General features: G+C 45.0%; 1 protein-coding gene across 6 annotated transcripts in view; it reads left to right on the forward strand.

Moving 5' to 3' along the window:
* The window catches only part of PDZD2 (PDZ domain containing 2), a 326,315-nt gene that overhangs the window by 260,160 nt on the left and 44,168 nt on the right, over positions 1 to 21,987 (forward strand). For all 6 annotated transcript variants that reach the window (XM_070411946.1, XM_070411947.1, XM_070411948.1 and 3 more), the window contains 2 exons: positions 417 to 549; positions 2,020 to 2,175. In XM_070411946.1, the coding sequence (XP_070268047.1) occupies positions 417 to 549; positions 2,020 to 2,175 (289 nt within the window). The remainder of the gene's footprint in view (positions 1 to 416; positions 550 to 2,019; positions 2,176 to 21,987) is intronic.

Genomic DNA, 21,987 nt, shown 5'->3' on the forward strand with positions numbered 1-21,987 from the left:
CTTTGCGCTCAGCTCAATGAAACACTAAGGACTGAGTCCGAGGGAAGGATGGCAAATAGGATTAAGAATGACTTGACTATCCTATAACCTTCAGGGCTGGCTTCCTCTATCATGGTCTCCACCCAAAGGGGACATTTCATTGGCATTAATGCCAGGTTACATGGTGGTGACTTCCGAACGTGCCTGTTCTGAGGTGACCACCTAAGATGACGGAACATACTCCTCTGAGTGGGAACCCAGACTGAGCCAGGCCAAAGAATAAAGCACTCCCATCCCAATACTTCTGGTTGCCCCTGCCTCCTTTTAGCCTGGTTTTAACTGTTTTCTGGCACCACCCTCCCGGCTCCAGCACAATGTCCCTTCTCAGGCCCAGGATGTCTTGATAAGGGAGTTTTCTCCCATTTCCGTCTCCTCAGGGATGGCAGACTGTCCTTAGGAGATGAGCTGCTGGTCATCAATGGTCACTTACTGGTCGGGCTGTCCCACGAGGAAGCTGTGGCCATCCTTCGCTCAGCCACTGGAATGGTTCAGCTGGTCGTGGCCAGCAAGGTAGGTAATTTTGTGCTTTTTTAATATTTCAGTGGTGGTGTGAACTTGGAGCCCTCTCCAAGCACTATCCCCTGTAAGGGGGGAGGCGGGGAGATGCAGGAGGCAGCCGATTGATGATGTTTCTCTCTCATCAGTGTTTCTATCTCTCTATTCCTCTCCCTTTCTCTCTCTAAAAATCAATTAAAAACAACAACAACGGGTTTGCTTGCTACACCTGGACTGTGAGCAAGGCTGTAGTGAGAGAAAAGGAACAGAAAAAGAGAATTCCTTGTGCTGGAGTATATCCATGGGGTTAATTTACTGAATCCACAGATTCATATTTAGGGAATGTTTAAGCCCTCTCATATATTCAAAATTCATCAGGGTTTTATGAAATGTGATTAGGGAGGGAGGAGTTTTTAAAACTTTACCTCTCCTTCTTTCTTCTTAGAAAATACTGACAAAAACTCTCTAAAAACTAGAGACCCAGCAAACCCCCCAAAGTTCGGAAAGTTTTTCCCATTCAACTTCAAAGGGTGAATAGAACTGAGAATGCAAAAGCAAGAAAACAGTGGGCAATGAAGCCCCCTTATAGGTCTGACCTTAATGGAGTCTAGTTCCATTTATTTTCATTGACCTTGAAAAGTTGTTCAAGGGCTGCATTTATTGCAAAGATATCATCCATCTCCAGTTTGACATTGTGATTCAATAAACAATCTGATCTCTCTCATGAACATATGCCAGTGAGATGAGCAGAGGGGAGAGGAGGATATGGTGGGTATTTGAGCTCTGTGCTAGGCCTGGGGCCACAGTGATGAGCAGAAATGGTGTTCAGTTTGGGGAACTCTCAGATAAGCAGGGGAGATAGACAAGTCATACACTGCAAGGCAGTAACAGAAACAGTAAAGGACATTAGAGAAGAAAGGGGAAATGGAAGGCCTCCTGATGGGATCCAGGAAGGCCTGCGGGAAAGGGTACTCACGCTTTGCCCAAGTAGGCCTTAGTCATGAGAGGATGGGTGGTCTAGGCAGAGAGGGCTGCTGGTAGAAAAGGCAGTGATAGGGCCTGGGCATTTGGAAGTAAATGTGGCTGGAATGGAAGGAAAGATGGTGGGAGATGAATTTGGAGAGCTGGGCAGAGGCCAGATCTCTAAGATGTTGTCCTCTTCACTGAGGGATTTAAACTGTATCCTGAAAGCAAGACAGGGGAGGGCATCAGAGGATCACAAGTTCAAGGATCTTAAATTAACCATAGAAACATTCATCTAAGAAACACAGATTCTTCAGGGGGAAAAATGATTTGTGTTGAAATTGGGTGCACACCCCTGATATTTGAGGTAACCTTGCAAACCTGGAAATGTGGAACATATGTTCCATATAGTGTTCAGGTTGGGAGCATGTGACCACCCATAGCAGACTCTGCTGGTTTTCTTTGACCTTGACCTGGAACTGCTGGTGCCATCGTGTAATTCATGGACCTTTGTTCCCATAGGAAACCTCTGCCGAGGACCTCCTGAGGTTAACGTCTAAGAGTTTGCCTGATCTGACCAGCTCGGTAGAGGACGTATCCTCTTGGACTGACAACGAAGACCAAGAGCCAGACGGGGAAGAGGACGAAGGAACTGGCCCGTCCTCCATCCAGGGAGCTGTAAGTGCCTGCAGTTTCCCGGTGGCTCTGCTGGGGATGGAGTGCTGGGGTCAGGGATAAAAGCCTGAGATGGTGTGATAGGGACCAGGACGGCAAAGGACCATGGTTGCATTTTTTTTTCTTTATTTATTTTTATGTTAGAATCTTCCAGAAAGATCTATGAGGGCAAGGCTTTTGTTTAAGGAAAAAACATTGAAACTGGAAACACGATAAGAGAGCAACTGGGTGTTAAGTTCAGTGAGTATATCAATTGGTAGGATGCTTAATAATATATATACAAGGGTTTTATTGCTACTCTTGATAGAGTGTTTGAAAACTGTTGTTTGTGAATTTAAACTGAGACTGAGTGATTCCTGGTTGAAAGTGGAATGTTAAAACAACACCATATTTATTCATGCAAAGTTGTATAGATAGGTCTTAAATTTTTAATCAAACCAGAACTCTCCATGGTGCATAGCTCTTCCTTACACAGCCTCGAGCCCATGTGGTCTACTCTTCAGGCGCTGCCCGGCACAGTCGGGAGGGCTCTCGGTTAACTGTGGCCACCGTGTGGCTCCGTGGTCTCTGCTTTGTATCATTTTCAGTATAAACTCTCATTAGCCCTTATTCCCCATCCAACCAGCCCCAGGCAGGGTGCTCCCTTTCTGCCATCTGGAACCCCTCAGAATTGCTTGGTCAGAGGCTCTCTCCAGGGAGGTTATACTAATTTATAGATGATGGTGGTACCCAGCTCCCATCATCACCAATGTCATTATCTTTTTTTAAAAAAGCTACCAATTAATCACATATGGTTTTATATGCTTACTAGAGGCCTGATGCACGAAATTTGTGCAAGGGGGCTTGGCCCTTGCAGCGGCTGCTTGCCTCGGTCCTCACAATCCCGGCTTGCCTCGGCTCTCGCAGCTCGGCTTCGTCCGGAAGGATGTCCAAAAGGTCGTTCAGCTGTTCGGTCTAATTAGCATATTACGCTTTTATTATTATAGATCATTGTGGTTTTTCCAAAGGAATTTCAATGCATTCTGCCCAACACACTTTACTTGGGGAACTTTAGGTGACCTTTAAATCTCACACCCGCAATCACCTTGGAGGCCACCTCACCCGGCTCTGCTTCTACTCCATAGGGGAGTAGAGCACTCAGAGAGGAGGGGACACCGGGCTTCTTCCCTGGCTTACCCCCTGCGCCTGAACACTGTCCTTTGTGGGCCATTCTCTTGAGGTCCGGTTTCCACCAGGAGAACCGGGCCTGAGACAGAGCCTGCAAGACCAGGAGATGGGCAGCTGGAACAGATCTTCCAGACGTCACAGTCTGCCCTCAGGACCTTATAAAAATGCTGAACTACTGAAAAAAAAAAAAATATATATATATATATATATATACAGGGTGTCCCAAAATAACATATCTACACTTTAGCGGCTGATAGCTCAATTTTGGAAATAAAATGTATTTTAATGAATACTGCCTTTATAATTATTCAAAGTATGTGCGTACATTTTTGGGGGTACTATATATATGCATACTTTTAGTTCTGTGTGTACAATCCAAGACTCTTTGTTTTAGAATTTTTAAGCACTAATGAACCACCTTAAATGAAAGAAACCTGGTGCTGTTTAGTCAACTAGGTTACCAAGCCCTTTATTCCACAGATGAGAGGGATTAAACCTGCTGCCAATTCCACTCAGACACTGACTGGTTTTGCACCTGTACGTGGTGGTGCGCTCCAAGCGCTTAGGCTGAGCACGTGTAATACAACCGCAAGGCCTGCCAGGAGCCCCCCTGTGATTTATTTTTCATGGCTACAGTACGCAGCAAATGAGACTTTCCTTTCAAAGAGCCCCAGCCATGCTTCAGATAAAACCATATGGTGAATATCAAGTTTGAGGAATGGAGGCAGGCAAAAGGGAAATGGGGATGGGCAGTGAAATTCCAGTCATCTGCATGATTGTCACCCATCTCGCAGCAGTCGGCGGCGGGGGGCGGGGGGGGGGGGGGGGGAGCTGCAGCAGTGTTAACTAGAAACTTGTTAAAATACAAATCCTCACCTTACAGAGGGGAGGGGGTGACATTCAGCTGGCTGCTCAAGGCCACAGACTTTCCATCCTAGAATCGTGTCCCAGTTTGTCCGTACCCTCGAAGGAAAGACCCGCCCCCCCCCCCCCCCCCCCCCCTCGCTGTGACTTCCTCGAAGCTTCAACTGGCCGCATTGGCACTATGCCAAGGTGGAGTTGGTTCCTCCAACCCCTGCTGAGATCCCTACAGCTACTCAGAGCTTGAAAAAAAATAGCAGTGCCCAAACTGGCAGCATCCAGCAGCTCACAGTTAAGGAAGCTCTTCCGAATGGTGTGATGGCCTGTGAGGTGTGGATGTGGTTTTCTGTCAGTGAGATCACAGGCCAGCGTGGCATCACTGGCATAATGTTTGAAGATCAATCTTTAACATCTCTTCCTTTTTTTGTTGTTTATTAGTTAAATGTTCTTGGACCATGAGTGATCAGAATGGTATTTGAATTTTTAGAAAGATATATTTAAAAAAAAACAAAAAAAGCATGACAAATCCTCAGGTCCCACCGAAGACCTGCTGAGTCAGAAACTCTGAGGATGGCATCCAGCAGTCTGCTTCTCAGTAAACATTCCAGGTGGTTTGGACTCGGGCTAACGTTTGAGAATGTTAGAGCCCTCCAATGAAATGGCTGTGGCACTTGTGTTCTTATTGGCTACTCAAAAAGGGTATCCTTTCTCAAGTGTAAAGGATTACAGTTCTTTTTTTTTTTTTTAATGAGATTTTTCAGGGGGGAAACGATCCCTGCTCTGGCCTTCTGAGGGAAAGGCTGGTTTTAAAATGAAGAGAGGAAGAAGAGGTCCAATGTAACAGGGCGTGAAATGGGTGATACCTCTTCAATGATTAGGAGCCTGTCTCCCTTTTTATATTTTTAACAACAAAAAATAAGTACTGATTGCCTTTGCAAATCTGCTGTTGTCAAAGCTCAGTGAGGAAGGGTTTGCTTAGCACATCCATCAGCAGACCTGTCTCCGGCTTCCTCTGACATCAGGGAAGCAGTGCTAACATTGTTGGAATCACTAGTTTGGGAAAATCTTGGAAAACTTTGAGGTGATCAGGGCTTAAGCAGGAATAAAGGACTTCACCTCTTGAAAGGAGAGGAGAGCCAAGCTGGACCTCACGACTCTGTAAGTCTGACGCTGGGGTTTGAGTCTTTGTTTGTTGGCAGCATCGAGAGGTGTGAGAGCCCGGGTAACAGTCTTCAGGAGAAGTCAGCATCCTCTGGGTAGATACCTATCCAGATGCAAAGAGAAAGGAGAGGAACTCCTGTGTTGTTTGAATTGAATAATTGATAAAGTGTTCACTGTAAATGTTTCCAAAAGTGTCTGGGTGTTGAGAACTTGTATTGCAGCATCTGAAAGTATCATTTTGGGTTAAATCAAGCTGCCCTGGATGGGGAGTGGGCGTGAGCTAGATTTTTCTGGTGAATTGAATTTAGAGCTTAATGCAAAGACCAGTGAGCACCAAATGTGCATTAGTATTAAAACAGGAAGCTTCCAGCGTCTGACTGACAATCTGATCTTCACAGAGAGAAGCTACTAATGCAGAGACACTGGCAGGACATATTGCATGATGGGGTCTAGGCATGAAGGATGTGTGTATCTGGGAAGACTTCCTAGAAGAGGTGACTCTTAACAGATTTTAGTGATACATTTGTTCATGTGACAGTTTGGTTAATGTCATCTTTCTCTATTAGTAGAGGATCCATGGGGGTAGGGCCCACATCAGCTCTGCTCACTCCTGTATCCCAAGTGCTTACTGTCAGCTCTCAGCATGTATTATAGGATGGATGGTTGGTTGGACAGGTGGGCAGACAGGTAGATGGTTGCTATAACTTCTGTCATTCCTAATGCACCTGTAGACTCCTCATAAGATTTGGTTGTCTTCCACTGACTTGCCCATCTTCCCCAGCACACCATGAATTTAAAATGGGCATGACACATAGTAGGTGCTTATTATTTGTGTCTGAAAACTAGAAAGTCTGTCTGCCTTTCCCTTCTGGGCGTTTCGTCTCAGACACAAATAGCAGTGATGTAGCAGTCGTTTCTCTGAGTATGGAATTGGAAGGACAGGGTCTCTTCCTTTGAAGTAGGACATTTGTGGCAGCACCTCATGAACAAATGAGTAGATTTCGTGTTGTTTGATTGGTTAAACTTTGAAACCTGCGAGCAGCTACAAAGAGAATTTCGGGCTTGATTTTTAACAAATCAACAATAACGACAAAGGACGGAACATCCCCAGGGAGCTGGTGAAGTGGGATGTGAGTGAAAAGACCAGGCAGAAGGCACCAGGGAAAGGACCATGGGCCTGCCCATCTCCAAGATGTGGGTTCTGGCGAATCGAGCTACAGTGCCAGAGCTACAAGACCCTGGGGATTAGCTGGTCCAAACTTTGCATTTTATAGGCTAGACATCTGTGGTGAGAGAAAAAAACCCTGAGCTCCACTGATAGCAAGCTTGTTCCCCGGACAAGTCACGTTATGGCTCTAGTCAGCTACGAGGGAAAAGCAGAAAAGAGACAGGAAAGGAAAGGTGAACACACCAAGAAAAGCATTCCCATGATGTAGCTGACCATCGGACCCCCAGCTTTCCCACTGGAGGGGCCTGTTCGGCAGGTCTGAGTGGGATGGGGCCCAGGAGACCATTTTCAAAAGCATCCCAGGCGCTCCTGATGCTTGCCCACATTTTGAAAAGCAATCCTTTGGGAGATGGTGGCTGCTGCGGGGAGCAGCAGGTTCAAGCACACCCTCTGTTGGCCATATGGCAATTTCCATGACACAGTGCAGAGACAGGGTTCCTCTTGGCGGAGGACTGGATGAGGCCAAGACCTCTATGTGCATGGTTTTGAGATAAGGGGAGGTTTTAGGCTCCCGACTGATCCCTCCTTTAGGATCGGGGTGCGAAGCCAAGGTGTTCTTGGTGCGTACAGGAAACCTGGAGGCACAGGTCTCCCAGCCACACTGGGTCTTCGTGAGCACAGACCTGCTTGCACATCGAGGATCTCACCACCTCGTCGGACACCCTGGTGCACAGACTGCAGCTGTTGATGCAGAAGCTGTATTATCCCGGCACTAGCCCGAAGCTGGCAGCCACACATACTGACCCCAATTCCCCAATTGTACCTTTTTCTCTCCACTGCCCCCAACTGTGAACTTCCTCCTCATTCCCCTCAAAGTCCCAGACTTCCCCCATGTAGGTCTCGGTTCACTTAGACATTCCCTGAGCCACACTTCCGAGGGCACAGCCCTGTAGAAGATATTGCTTGAAGCTCAGTGCTGTATGTTGCGTTGCCAGAGCGAGATAAGAAAGACCAGGCTGCAATCACTCACTGCTGGCCAACAAAAATAAGATTTACGCGTGGGGTGGCTTTTGTTTGGTTTGGTTTGGTTTCAGATTTAAGGAGATGAAGTGATTATTTAGATGGGTGGGAGAGGGAATACTAGTATAAGATAAGAATAATTATTTGGCCTGGATGAATTGCCCAGGAAACTGCTGAAGTTTGAATTAGGCTTATTCCCATGGCACAGTTTCCGGGGCCTGTTCCAACTCGCTACCTGGCTCGGTGCTGCATTTTCATCCGAGCAGTTTGCGTTTCTCAAGGAAGTAAACAGCCCATGTGATCTGCACAGAAAAGCAAATGCGGTTCTTCAGCCTCGTGCGGCAGTGGTCTTCCAAGTGGGGTGAGCGCCCTGGGAACGGATGGCAATTTCCACGTGGGGGGAGCCCGCTGGCCCCTTGGAGTGTGGGAGGAAAGTGCTAGCACTTAATAGAGATGTTCATCTCCTTTGAGATTGTTTTGTGCTTAATCGTGCATGTGTGCATTAGTGCGGTAATTTTGGGCTAAATGGATGAACCTGTGTCGGGAGTGACTCCTGGCCTCACAGCGCGGAGTGTTGTGAAATCCCCTTAGTGTGCAGTCAACTTGTTAGTGTCATTCAGGTTTGAAAAATTCCTGCAAATTTCAGTGAAAATAAAACATGAGCTACTGGAGCAAGTAAAAAGTCTCTTTGCCCTCCAATTGATTTATTTTATGCAAATAATACCGTAGAAGTCTCGAAGGGACCTCTCCCTTCAGGGAAGTTACTTCCTGTCCATTACAGGATGCCTTTCAGCACTGCCCCCTGTTACAAATGCTCCTTCTATATCACCCTGACAAATTGAGTTTATCTGGTTTTTTTTTTTTTTAGGGGGGGAGTTCAAATCTCTAGTTCTCACATAGGAATGTAAAGTAGGATATATTGACTTCAAGGAAAGTGGCAATTCAGAAATGAAACTGAAATAAGAATGTCTTCTGCCGTAGACAAAATGATGGCAGTTACACAGGGAAAGCAGTAGATGTGACTCATTTATGCACCTCTGTCTGAGGTAATAGAGCTAATTCGTTCATGAGCTTCGCTCAGTCTTTAAGAGAACAGGAATCGCTGAGATGTATGTGTCTCTTGAGACTTGAAATAGAGATGGTGCTGATACACAGAGTCTTACTCTCGTAGGAGAAACAGGATCTCCCCGCTTAGTTTCCATTCCAGTTACTGTGCTGGTTTTTTTTAAGGCAGATGACGGAGTCACCTCTGATGGTGCATGGAGTCACCTCTGATGGTGCATGGGTCAGGTAGACTAATAGGCAATGAGTGCTCAAAACAAAACAACACACACCTCATCTGAAGATTTCGTGAGCAGTGGAAGGTGTGGAGTTTTTTGGTATCTTTCTCTTTTTCACCACACCTTACCCAACACGGTAGTACGCAGCCGAGAAGTAAAAACAAAGCAAAATGCAAGAGGAGAGAAGGTGCCCTGTGGAATCCAGGGCAGCAATTTCTCAAAGAAATAGAGCTGCTTAAAATGAATAGAATTCTCCCCACCCAAGTGTTTGCTTGCCTAGGTCTTTGTTTGCTGTTTGTTTGCTTGGTTTTCCTTGCTCAGCTTTTTACATAAGTGACTGACTTAGCTCAGTGAATGACATTTGCAGAAAAGGTAAACCATGCCTCTCCCTTCTGGCTCTTGCTCGGATTTCTTCACTTGAAATGACTTTCCCTCCGCTCCTGACTGGGACTCGGAAGCCCCTCATTCCTCAAAGAGACTTTCCTAATTGCTCAGCCTTCTGTCGTCTCACTTTCTCTGATTGCCAGTTTCATTTGTCATCCGTCCCATTTTAGCACTTAAAAATCAGAAAGACACCTCCTAATTTATATAAATGGGTAAGGTAGCTAGATTTTTCAAAATGTGCTGGTAACACTGTTGTTTCAAATTTATTTCCCCTAGAAACAAATATGTTCATGAATATTTGTGAAATTATCTTGTAAGCTAGTGGTGGCAAGTAGGTGGCCAGCATCTCACATACACACCACCACCACCTCCCACTCATCCCCTTCAGCTACCAGAGCAAACATTTCTAATTCTTCCTAACACTCTTCCCACTAATACCAGATACACCCTCAGAAGTTGATAAGCTGGCATTCAGGTACCCACAACCAGGCTCAGTATGAATCAACACAGGACTCAGCCAGCTTGACTTTGCCACCATGTGAGCCGGGTGCTTTGGGGGATACAAAGAGACAACACACAGTCTTCCTCTCTTGTAATAATGTATTATATTCCATAGTGAATTACATTTCTTTCTGTATTTTTTGTATTCCCCTGTTCTGTGCAATAAATTCTTAGGAGCCATATGCTATATAGCAGCGGTCGCCAACCGGTGGTCCGTGAGGTTCAAAAGGTTGGCCACCGCTGCTATATAGAACCTAAAGGAGGGTTATCTTATTCCTTCCAGGGGTCAGGGAGGGTGCAATGGATGGGGAGTTTGACTATTCCATGGGGTTTCCACAGGAATACCCACTAAAATGGGTGACATTCTAGAGCAGAAAAATAACATGTACAGTGGTTCACCATTAGAAAAATTTAAAGCCTGTTCAAAAGTAAACAAATAGTCTATCAAGTGCGAATGTTTAGCCCATGCTTTTAGTTCCAGACTAAGGAATTCTGACATATTTTACAGGTACTGTGACTCACTGATGGCTTTACATTGAGTGACAGAGCTTTTGAGGGCCCCAGTTTTTGTTTTAAGGTCCCTGACGTGGTGAGCTAGACGAAGACTACACTGGAGGTGGAGAGGTGGGTTTGGAAGCCTTTAGCCTAAAAGCAGCCAGAGCCTGGACAGAGGGAGAGGGGCCATGCAGATGGGAAGGTGGGAAGCAGCATTGTGACTGGTCAGTGGAGGAAGGGAGCATGGCCCACTGCCAGTGGGCGTGCTGGGCCTTGGGCTTGCCACTTGGCGAGCCAAGGGTGGTGGTAGAGAAGGAGGAAATTACTTTCCTTCTCATTTTTTTTAAATTCAGAAGGCGGGGCTGATCCTAAGCAATATTTACCTTTGAACCCTCCAGCCTCCAGTTATCCGCTCCTCCTCACCTGCTGGCCCCCCTCTTCACAGGTTGCCTGGACCCTAGTGCCCTCGTACTGTTCTAAACTCCTGCTGTGGTACCCACAGCCTCTCCATCCCCTAAGGTTCCGGGCTCCCAAGCAGCCTCTCCTTCTCCAAGTCATTTTCTCCCCTGTCCCCCTTGTACCGTCACCAACAAAAAGACCACAACACAAACAAAATCCTTCCCATTTCTCTCAGGCCCTCTATTTGTGAGTACATCAATCTGATTAAAACAAGGACACTTAGCAAAATCTGTGAATTTTAAAAAGAGAATCTTTTTAAATGAGTTTCTTATGGGTATCTTTTTAGAATGAAATTAAAAGTATAATTTCCAAAGCCTGGATGGTAAAGCTGTTTTTAGAGGAAATACCTCGGTAGACCAGTAAGCCTCCCTCTGGTAGCAGCTTCCTTGAAGACGTCTGTACTTGTCAGTGCCTTCCCTTCAGCGTGTTCAATTATGGCTCCTAAAAACTCTCCCGTTTGTTTGCAGTGACCTTGCATAGGGATGGGTAGATGAGGGTATGAGCCATTCCTGTAAATGAGAAGTTGGCAATTATAAAGCTCAGATTGTAAACAGTTCAGGCTCTCCTGGCCGAACAGCGTCTGTGAACTCCCTGATGTGGGGCCTAGTGCAAAAGCAGCCACAGGCAATAAGTAAACTAATGGCCATGACTGTGTGCTAATAAAACTTTACACAAACAGGTATTGGGCCAGATTTGGCTCCCGGGCAGCCCTTTGCCAATCTCTGCTGTCCATGATCATGTGTGAGCCTGGGACAGCCTCTTATTACTGCTGCCCATGTGGCCTCCGCAGGCTCATCTCAGCTTCCCAGCACTTGCTTCACCAACTAAAGGCCTTTAGAAATATCTCTCAGCAAATCGGCATGAACCCGACACCACTCCTGGAAAAGGCAGAATTCAGAGTGCAGCTCGAGTTGGTCTGGAAAAGGCAGCAGAGGGCCTTAGGGAAGATGCCTGGTACTTCAACAGCCGCCCAAAATTTACCCAGTGTCTGCAACAGGACCAGTTACTGTTCACCTGAAACCTGCCTACGTGGTGTGCCCCATTAAAACAATCCCTTTCTGTTACAATAAGCCCCGTAATCATGTAAAACTTCCCCTGAAACGTTTGTAGAAGAAAAACCCCCGGGAGAGCCTGGCGTGTGTCTACCGTTGCTGCTGAATTGGAGTCGACTCCGCTGCTGTAGTTGGCCACCTCTGACATCCACCCCTTATTTTCTTTCCTGTCATTCCTTCTGTTTACTTCTTTGGTCTCTTTTACGTACCTTTTCGATAGCCTTCCTCCCTCAACTTTTTGTATATCTTGAGATGGACACACACACACACACACAATTTTATCACTGGAATTTCGGGAAAGGCATATCCTAGTCCTGCTCCCAGAGCTGTGTGCACTGAGAGCCAGCAGCCAGCTCCTGCTGAGTGACCAGGGGTCTGCCTGTAGTAGCCAGCCCACAAACCCAGAGAAAAATGCCGGCTCCACAGTGTTCTTACCCACTAACTCATGGGAACATGGCAAGCGTGAGATTCCGGCTTCGTAGAGTCTGTATTAGCTTCGATTTGAAATCAGTACCAAGAAGGGACAGATTCTCCTTCTCGCCATCTGCCTCTCCTATTGTTTTTGAAGAGCTGAGAGTCACTTGAGGACACTGACCTCTCCTTGGGAAGGTGACACATGCAGATCCACCGCAGGAGGGGATAAGAGCACCAATGACTGATCACAAGCCTAGTTCTTACAGGTGATTTATTTGCCTGGACTTTCTAAGGGACCAAGAGAGCTATTTGATTTGCATGAATAAAAATCATCCAAATCACCCACAAAGTGGGCTCAAATTGTTTGGGGATGATACGTGGGAGGAATCCGGAAATGGGCTCAGCTAGAACAAGGACAATATTATTTCACTGGCCGAGCCACAGTCCCAGAGCCTCAGTAGACATCAGCACCGCTCCACCCAGCTGCCTCTGAGGCTCTGCTTGTACCGAGCATGCTGGTGCTTGGCGTGTTTGACTATTCGGTTTTACCGTTTTCCTCTTCAGTCCTGAGTTTCTCTGTTGGAAAACATCGTGTCTAGTGTCACAGTAGATTTGTGTTTTAATTTCTGCAGCCCGCCCGCAGGCTTCTTGCTACTTTGGGGCCGATTTATGGTTGTTCTCATTCCCTTTTTCTGAATAGTTATTTATTCCCAGCCCCGGCCTCTGGTTCTCCTTTGACCATTCAAACATCTGCCCCAGGGACTTGGAAAACGAGCTTCCTTTGGCAGCCTGCAAACAACCCTGGTGTGGCCAAAGCATGAAAGGGAAACCACCAGGCTCCACTGTCCCGTAGATACTGACCAGGGAAGGAGCCAACACGGCTTCCTAGGGATTTGGAGCCTGGATGTCTTCTGTCACATCTGCAGATTATTTTTTTTTCAAGTGTTAGAAGTCATAAAAACTGGGTGCAACCAGTCCTCCTCCTGTTTTCCTTGGGATCAGATGTGCTTGTGCAATGGAAATGGTTGGAGATAAAAGCCACGCTTTGCATGGTTTGTTTGCAAGGCTTCAAGAGTTAGCTGAGAAAGACAGATGACGCCCCGGAGTTCGACAATGTGTTAGTCACGGTGTGTTCACGGAGACCTCATCAGCGCTTTGGACAGCGGTTACAGCACATTTCTAAGTACCAGACTCTCAGTGTGGACCAAAGGGCCTCTCTCATAGTAGATGATGATGTTTGCTCCCCACCCCCAAAAGCCTAACATTTGCCAGAAGCTAAAGCTCAATTTCTGTGCTGTTTCTCGTCCACAATTATTTCCAGCCACATTGTCCAGTGCAGCTTTTCAGAGGTTCTGCACTGAGATAAAAATGTCAACGTAAAGACATTCGGGTCGTTAAAATGCCAACCAAGTCAAATCCCCTTGCAAATTATAACCCAGAGATGTTAAAATCTAAGGTAATTAACATCCAAGCTTAAATTCCCTTGACCTTTGGAGTTAAAAACCAAAGCACTTCATGGCCTCCTTCAATCTCTCCTATTTCTTATTTTGCTCCATCTTAACTAAGGATATATATTTTTAAATTTTATTATGTACTAGAGGCCCGGTGCATGAATTCGTGCACGGGTGGGGTCCAGCTAGCCCCACCCCGATCGGGGTGCGGGGGGCCAGAGGGGAGGGAGGGGCCATGGGAGGTTGGCCGGCCGACCTGCCCCCCACAGTGCACGTCATAGTGACCGGTCGCTTAGGGTTTTATATATATAGATTGGTTTTGGGGTATACAGTTTAGTGGTTAGACAATCACATACTTTAGTGCTCCCCTTGATGTTTCTAGTACCCCAACTGGCACCACACATAGTTATCAATATTATTGACTATATTCCCTATGCTTTACTTTCTTCCCGTGACTATTTGGTAGCTACCAGTGTGTGCTTCTTAGTCCCTTCACCTCTTTCACCCAGGGCCCCAACCCCTTTCCCCTCTGGCAACCATCAGTCTCTCTGTGTATCTATGAGTCTCTTTCAGTTTTGTTGTTTATTTAGTTCTTTAGTTTCCACATGTAAGTGAAATCATATGGTGCAGTATGTGTCTTTCTCTGGCTGACTTATTAACCAAGGAGATTCTTGATGTTGGGTGCTGGGGAGAGGTAGTGGTTTTCAGCATCTGTAGCCTGGGCTGTTTGCCCCTGGAACAAATATGGCTCTTTCAACTCCAAGAAAGTTGAATTTGTTAAACAGCAGGTCTCTTGTGTGCTTTATTGTGTAGTAAAATAGAAATGAACAAAGAGTAAATAGACTCACAATGGTATCAAAACATTGGCCTCACACCCTTGACATTTAGAAAAATGAGACAATTCCCAGCCCCTGGACAGTGGTCTCAGGCAAAATTCTGTTCCCAGGAACTTACTGAATTTTGCCAAAGGCTATGTCAAAAACTGTAAAATGTCTGAAATTTTTCCGCAGATGAATGGATGTTGGCAGGAGACATGAGTCTCCTGGGTCAGAGACAAATGGCATTGTTATGGCACAGCCGTTTTTTGCTTTCTCCAATCCCAGCCTAAGATTCCATCCAGTTTAGAGCTTCATGTTTGCATAATCTCCTCCTTGTCTCCACCCACCTACACACAAGTCCTTTGGGAGTGATGCAGAGGGGCTCAGGTAGGTGGACACACAGTGGACTTGCTTCACAGCTGAGTAACCCTGAGCATAGACAACCTGAAACTTCTATGATGGGCTGGGAGCAAACCTGATTGCTCTTTGCTCCAGAGCGGGGCATTATCTTTATTCTACCGGACAGTATACAGATCTACTGCTTTCTCCTGAGACATTGTCACTCTACAAACATCTGTGAAATAATAGACAATCCACAGTACAAAGAGCCTGTGCTTCTGTTCACAAGACACAGAAATGGGAGAGACCCTGGAGAGATGTCTCCCCACAGGGTGCAGCAGACACTCAGTAATGTCAAACAAAGGAGGGTCGGTGATGACAATATTCTTCTCTCAAAGATGCCAGTCAGTCTATAGCAGTTGTTTGGAGTCTGTGACCATGAATTTAAACTCAGCTTGCAGGGCCCTAACTGGTTTGGCTCAGTGGATAGAGCGTCAGCCTGCGGACTCAAGGGTCCCAGGTTCGAGTCCGGTCAAGGGCATGTACCTTGGTTGTGGGCACATCCCCAGTAGGGAGTGTGCTGGAGGCAGCTGATCCATGTTTCTCTCTCATCGATGTTTCTAACTCTCTATCCCTCTCCCTTCCTCTCTGTAAAAAAATCAATAAAATATATTTTTAAACTCAGCTTGCAGGAATCTTCCCAATCTGGGTGGAGGAATCAACCTGGTTCTATTTACTGTGGTTTTCATTTATATTCAAGAGCTTCTTTTTCTTCTTCTTCTTCTTCTTTTTTTTTTAAAATATGTTTCTATTGATTTCAGAGAGAGAAAGGGAGAGAGAGAGATAGAAACATCAATGAGCCCTAACTGGTTTGGCTCAATGGATAGAGCGTCGGCCTTCGGACTGAAGGGTCCCGGGTTCGATTCTGGTCAAGGGCATGTACCTTGGTTGGGGGCACATCCCCAGTGGGTGGTGTGCAGGGGGCGGCTGATCCATGTTTCTAACTCTCTATCCCTCTCCCTCTCTGTAAAAAATCAATAAAATATGTTTGTTTTTTTTAAAAAAAGAAAGAAACATCAATGATGAGAGAGGATCATTGATCGGCTACCTCCTGCACCCCTTCTACTGGGGATCTAGTCCACAACCCAGGCATGTACCCTGACCAGGAATAGAACTGTGACCTCCTGGTTCATGGGTCGATGCTCAACCACTGAGCCACACCGGCTGAGCTCAAGAGCTTCTTGCTTTGCACTCACACTTTGAGACAAAAGTATGGGGCACCGTGGTGTGCCGCGTTGGGTGTGGATGGTGTCCTGGAGAGAGCCTCCACATTCTCAGAAGCAGCCATTTTCCGTCCTGGGCCACATTTTCCATGTCCACTGCCTTTTGACATAGAAGGGCTTAGACCAGAGGAAGCTGCATCTCTCGCCCCTATTTATTCAGCTCGAGAAACACCCTCTGTGGATTCATGAACCAGACCCGTTGTTGGTGACTCTGAGGCGTGCTTCCCAAATGAGCCTGTGAGGACGAATGCCTCTGCCACCACTCCTCGGCAAGTCGCCCTTCCGTGGGTTTTGAATGTTCCAGGGTCAAGTCGCATTGCTCTCTGCTACATATTTTTGGGCAGGAATTGGATATGCCTCTAGTGTTTCACACCTGTCTCCTTTTGGGAAGACTCACTTTGAGTTCCTGTTTAACCTGCTGCTTGGATGGACCCCTTTTTTCTCTCCTAGCCTTGCTGGCTGAGCCTGTGTGCCTTTTTTACTTCTGCTATTCCTTTACTTTCTGACGCAGATATGTTTTTCTAAAAACTATTCTAGACTCTGTCATGTAGGGCCCATCGTTGTGAAAGAGATGAATCGGTGATTCCCCTGTTTACTAAAGTATCCATTGTTCAATTGTATCTTGACCACCACCACCTCTGACTTGGTTAATTCCACTCAGAAAATAGCCTGCCACCAGACCAACATCAAGTTCTGGCCTATTATTGTCCCTCCTGGCTCCCATTTCTCAGGCCACTTCCATCAGGGCAACAAAAATAACTATGTCCTTTTAAAATTTACCCAGGGCCCTAGCCGGTTTGTCTCAGTGGATAGAGCGTCGGCCTGCAGACTGAAGGGTCCTGGGTTCGATTCTGGTCAAGGGCACATGCCCGGGTTCCAGGCTCGATCCCCCAGGAGAGGGGGTAGAGGAGGCAGCTGATCAATGATTCTCATCATTGATGTTTCTATCTCTCTCTCTCCCTTCCTCTCTGAAATCAGTTAAAAAATATATACATATATATATTTACCCAGGAATTTTTTATTTTATTGTTTTCCTCTTTCTGGTCTTCCTCTCCTTTAAATCTGATCCCTCTGGGTATAGTTGTCCCAAATCCTCTTACTCGGGCTCTTTATCTGCAGTTTATAAATCACATCTCTCATTGTTTTCCAGGCCTGAGACCCCTGTGGGGAAGTTCTTGCATTCTGTTCTCTGTGGTTTTGCCTCTCTTCCTTGGTTGGATTTCCTTAGGTCCCAGTCACGCTCTCTAACTAAGGACTGGCTAAGTATCTCCCCACTTTTGTAATGCTCACTTTAAGAACAGTTAGGCACATCTCTCTTTTCCTTACACATTGTTCTACCCTGGACTTCACAATCTCACCTTCCCTTTGTATATGTCCAGTCTGTCATCTAAGATCTCATCTTCTTAAGGAAATAGCTCTGTTCCTGTAGCAAATCATCAAGTATTTGTTATCTCTCTTGCACTGCTTCTATTCTGCTTGTAAGACCAGAGCATGTCCTCAAATTCTCTGCGGTGTCCTGGCAACCCTGATTTCTGAAAGCTGAGTTCTCTTAGCACATGCCTTTGAAACTCTTCTTCCTAGTATAATTCGTTATGCCTTCAAATACATCATGTATATTCTTCAGCATAATTCTGTGGACATTTTTACTCTCTAAGTCAAGTAATAGAATTTGTATAGTGTGGTTATATAAGTGAATAGTATTTTTTAGTATAGTTATTTTTTAATATGTTTTCATTGATTTCAGAGAGGAAGGGAAAAGGGAGAGAGAGAGATAGAACCATCAGTGATGAAAAATAATCATTGATCAGCTGCCCCCTGCATGCCCCCTACTGGCGATCGAGCCCACATCCCAGTCATGTGCCCTGCCCAGGAATCAACTGTGACCTCCTAGTTCATAGGTTGATGCTCTACCATTGAGCCACGCTAGCCAGTCTAGTTGTTATTTATGACTCTTGGAATATATTAAAGCTATTTATTTTTTTAAATAAATAAATAAAGCTGTCTTCTTACCTGTTAGGTTTTCAGTAACTTTATGGAGTTTTTTCCTTCAACTTCAATCCAAGAAGCTGGCTTTTTTTGTTTTGTTTTTTTTGTTCCCCATTTCTTTTGCTTTATTTGTTAATTAAATCTGTTACCTTCTATAGGTATGAAGTTGAAATGTATATGGTGTCTAGAGCTATAATCATAGTCTATGCAATTACTAAATCCAGAGGCACCCTAAGACCTGGTAGGGAAAAAGCTTAAGGTTTTCGATTTGGGGTTTTGTTTTTGTTTGTTTGCTTTAAATTTGTTTTTATTAATTTTGGAGAGAGAGAAACATCCATATGAGAGAGAACCATCTATTGGCTACCTCCTGCAGAATCCCTACTGGGGATCGAGCCATCAACCTGTGCATGTGCCCTGACCAGGAATCAAACTGGTGACCTTTGGGTGCATGGGATGATGTTCAACCAATTAAGCCACCAAGCCAGGGCTATTTTTGTATTTTTTAACTAAAGCTTCACTATACCCCTGTTATACCCATTAGGTACTCTCCTAGTACTCTCACATGCATTCTTATTTAATCTTCATAGTAAGCCTATAAGATAATTACAAGGTAATTTTAACCGTTTAGAAATAAGTACTTTTGTTCCTATTTTATGTGGTACATGTGAATTTCATTAGACTGCATGCACTTCCTGTGTCCACTTCATACAGAGAGTGAGACAGAGGCTTCCACAATTGCTGGTTAAATACCTATATTCTGAATAGACGACAACTCTCCCTCATATTTTGGCTGGTGGGCTACTGTGGTGCAGCTTAGACCCTCATTCCCCCATTCTCCATCTCCGGGTAAGCTCAGGGGAGGGTAGGGAGGACTGGGGAGGTTCCAGCTCAGTCCTGCATGGACTAGGGCAGTGGTGAGTTACAGAGGCCCAGGTCCTGTCCCATGACCATAAGCCTGAGCTTTTATTAACTCTCTAGTTGACTCTGATGAACACCAAGGCTTGTCTAGGTCATCCCGATCCTGGGAATCTCCCTCAAAATCAGTTAAAACTGATTTGCTTTCAGCTGTTTCTTATACAACCGGCCTTACCTTCATTCCCAATTGCAGAGAACCTCTGTCAGCAAATGCGTTGTGTGTGCAGACCGAGTTGCTTTGGGGTCTTCCTCAATTCCAATTTAGGATTCAGCTTTCTCAGCTTGGATCCATTTCCACACATTTGTCTGCTTACTGACTTCTAGAATTTTGTTGCTGTTGTCGTCTACTCCCTTTGTCCTTGTGGGGATTATGTCTTTCATTTTAAAAATCTCTTCCCTATCATTTTAGTATGGTTTCAAGATGGAAATCTGCCTATCTTTAATCGGAAGCCGATGTCATTTAATTCTTTTGTTTCTTTCTTTTTTGTCATTTAATTCTTAAATCAAGCCTCATTTTTCAGATGAGAGGACATTGAAGTTCAGAAATGTTGACATTAATGTTCCTAAATTGCTAATAAATGATTTGTGCCCAGGCAAGTGGATTCTTAACCCCTCTGCCCTACCACCTCACAATAAAACCAGGAGCTAGACATTCTTATTCATTGAGAGAAAATCTCATAGGTTACAGGTGTGGGAACAGAGACGCTCTAATTGGAAATTGGCGAGTTCTATCCAAGTCCATTAATATAATGGCTTTGTTGTATGATACGTGAATTAGAAATCGCTGATGAATAATAGATTGTATTAACTGTTTCTCTGAGCCAAAGGCCTTCCAGGAGAACTTTTTGCACATTTCTTTTTAGAATAACTAACATGGCATCATTTCCAGAAGAGTTTGATTTGTTCTGTGCTTCACAAAACAAAAACAGAAAAACAAGAAAGGGGGGACTTTCTCAGAGTGTGGACCTTTTCAGACAGTAGTCCTAAGACTAACGAGAGGCATGTTGTAATCAAAATTGCACTTCGTGTGCTGCTGCTCCTACAGTAACCTGGAACTAATGTATCTAAGCAGCCTACTTCCTGTTTTTTGAGTTACCAGCCACCTAAAATCATGTCAGGCCAGTTTTCGGTTACAGAAGGACATGCTTTCATTGAAATCCAGAGCCCTATGCCAACACTTTGAGAGGGGTCTGAAATGAGATTTCACCCCTGCCTGGAGCTCTCCAGCGTATCTCTTGTAACGCTTTCTGCAGCGCTTTGCAAGATCTCTGGTCCACTCTTAATTGGTTTGAGCTATAGGCTTTCCATAGTAATATGACATACAGTCTTTACCAGGAGATTTCTTTGGTATAATAAATCTTACTGGTATTACATAGATCATAGAAACCAAGTCTCATTTCATTCTCTGGTGCATTTGAGGACTAAAAAAGAGAGTAAAAGATTGTTCTTTAAGGCTGTGATTCTTCTAAACCACCTCCCTGAAAATAAAGAAGCGTTCACAGCGTTTGTGTTTGCATCGCACAGACTCAGATTGGACACAGTGCCTGTGTGCCCTCATAAAACTCTGCAGCATTCATTTTGGACTGACTTTCTTCACACACAGTCTGTGCTAGATCCTGGATCTACCTTATACACAAAAGGGTCTCGGTTATATACAAGGGTCTCAGTTTTATTTCCTCATCTGTCAAATGGAGATGTTATTTACCTTGGGACACATGTTTGCTGCAAAAATTAAGTGGGGAAAAATAGAGGTGAATGGAATTATGCAGTTATGGTTCAGTATTGATCATCCCAAGTTATTAATTTAAACGCATCTTAGGATGGAGGGGGAGAACATCCTGGTAATACATGATGCTGGAAATCAGGAGACTGAATACAAAGTCACAGCCTTCACCTTTGGTGAGCTGAGAAACCATGGGCAGGCCACTTTTCTTCTTGGTTATTCCTATGAGTGTTGATGTCACCTTCAGAACTTCTGATTGTATGAAAACCTGGGGCTGTGCTGGAGGGAAAAAATAGAGGGGAAAATGGACGAAGGGAACTTCTTAAGTCCGGAAACCATAGACTGGTTTTTCTCCCTCAACATGAGCTTCTCAAACAGGCTTTCTGATGGGTTGGGCCCTGGCCATTGTGTCACAACTGCCCACCTAATGGGTACCAGAGGAGGTAATGACTTGAAAATCTAAGGAGCACCTTTCTCTGTAGGCTGGTTGCAGGGTCAGGCGGTGGAACCAGTAAGAACCAGGAACTTAACTCCTTCTCCCGTAATTGCTGTTTACAGTCTGGTGACAGGTTCTTTCCATAACATGTTTAAACCAGGCTTCTCCCAGGTTGTTTCTATTTGCATGTCTCCTTCTGTGCCCCAGGTCTCTGGCATGTCTCCAAGACTTGTGTGTGTGTGCGTGCGTGCGAGCGCGCGTGTGTGTGTGTGTGTGTGTGTGTGCGTGCACGCGCACACACAGTGTATGAATTAATGTCAGTTTGGGGCTGGGAAAGGCATCTCTCTAGAGAATCTCTAAAATCATCTTCAGGATCCTATTCTTGCCTTTACTTCATAATTTAAACCTGGAGACCTGCCAATCCCTGACATTGTAATAGGAACTCACCAAATTTATCTTGGTTTTATATATTAGGAATAATTTCTTTTCCCAAAGCCCCTCCCTCAGTTTGCCTGCATCTCCTCATTTCTCAGACCTTTTTATCTCTGTTTCTTATCCAGAAAGATACTTGAACTTGAGGGCGAAGAGGAAATCTTCCAAATTGTGTGTATTACATACATTATCTATATAAACAATTCCCTCTTAAAAGGTCGTTTACCTGGGAAATTACTCTCAGTGCTTAGTTACACATTTTTATATACAGAATTTTAGACATAATGTATAATTCTTATTACCCATTAAAATTCAGAGATTTTTTACATTATAATTACATGACGTTCCAATGACTGCTAAGTGTTAAAGGATACCTGCTGTCATTTTAAAATGCACACATGTTCCTTCACGTGAATCTTACCTGTTTTAATTGATATGACTTTATTTCCTCCAGGACCTCAAAGAAAAAT

This window comes from Myotis yumanensis, unplaced genomic scaffold, assembly GCF_028538775.1.
Source record: "Myotis yumanensis isolate MYYU_CA2020_CCGP unplaced genomic scaffold, mMyoYum1.0.hap1 SCAF_4, whole genome shotgun sequence".
Taxonomy (NCBI): Eukaryota; Metazoa; Chordata; class Mammalia; order Chiroptera; family Vespertilionidae; genus Myotis; species Myotis yumanensis.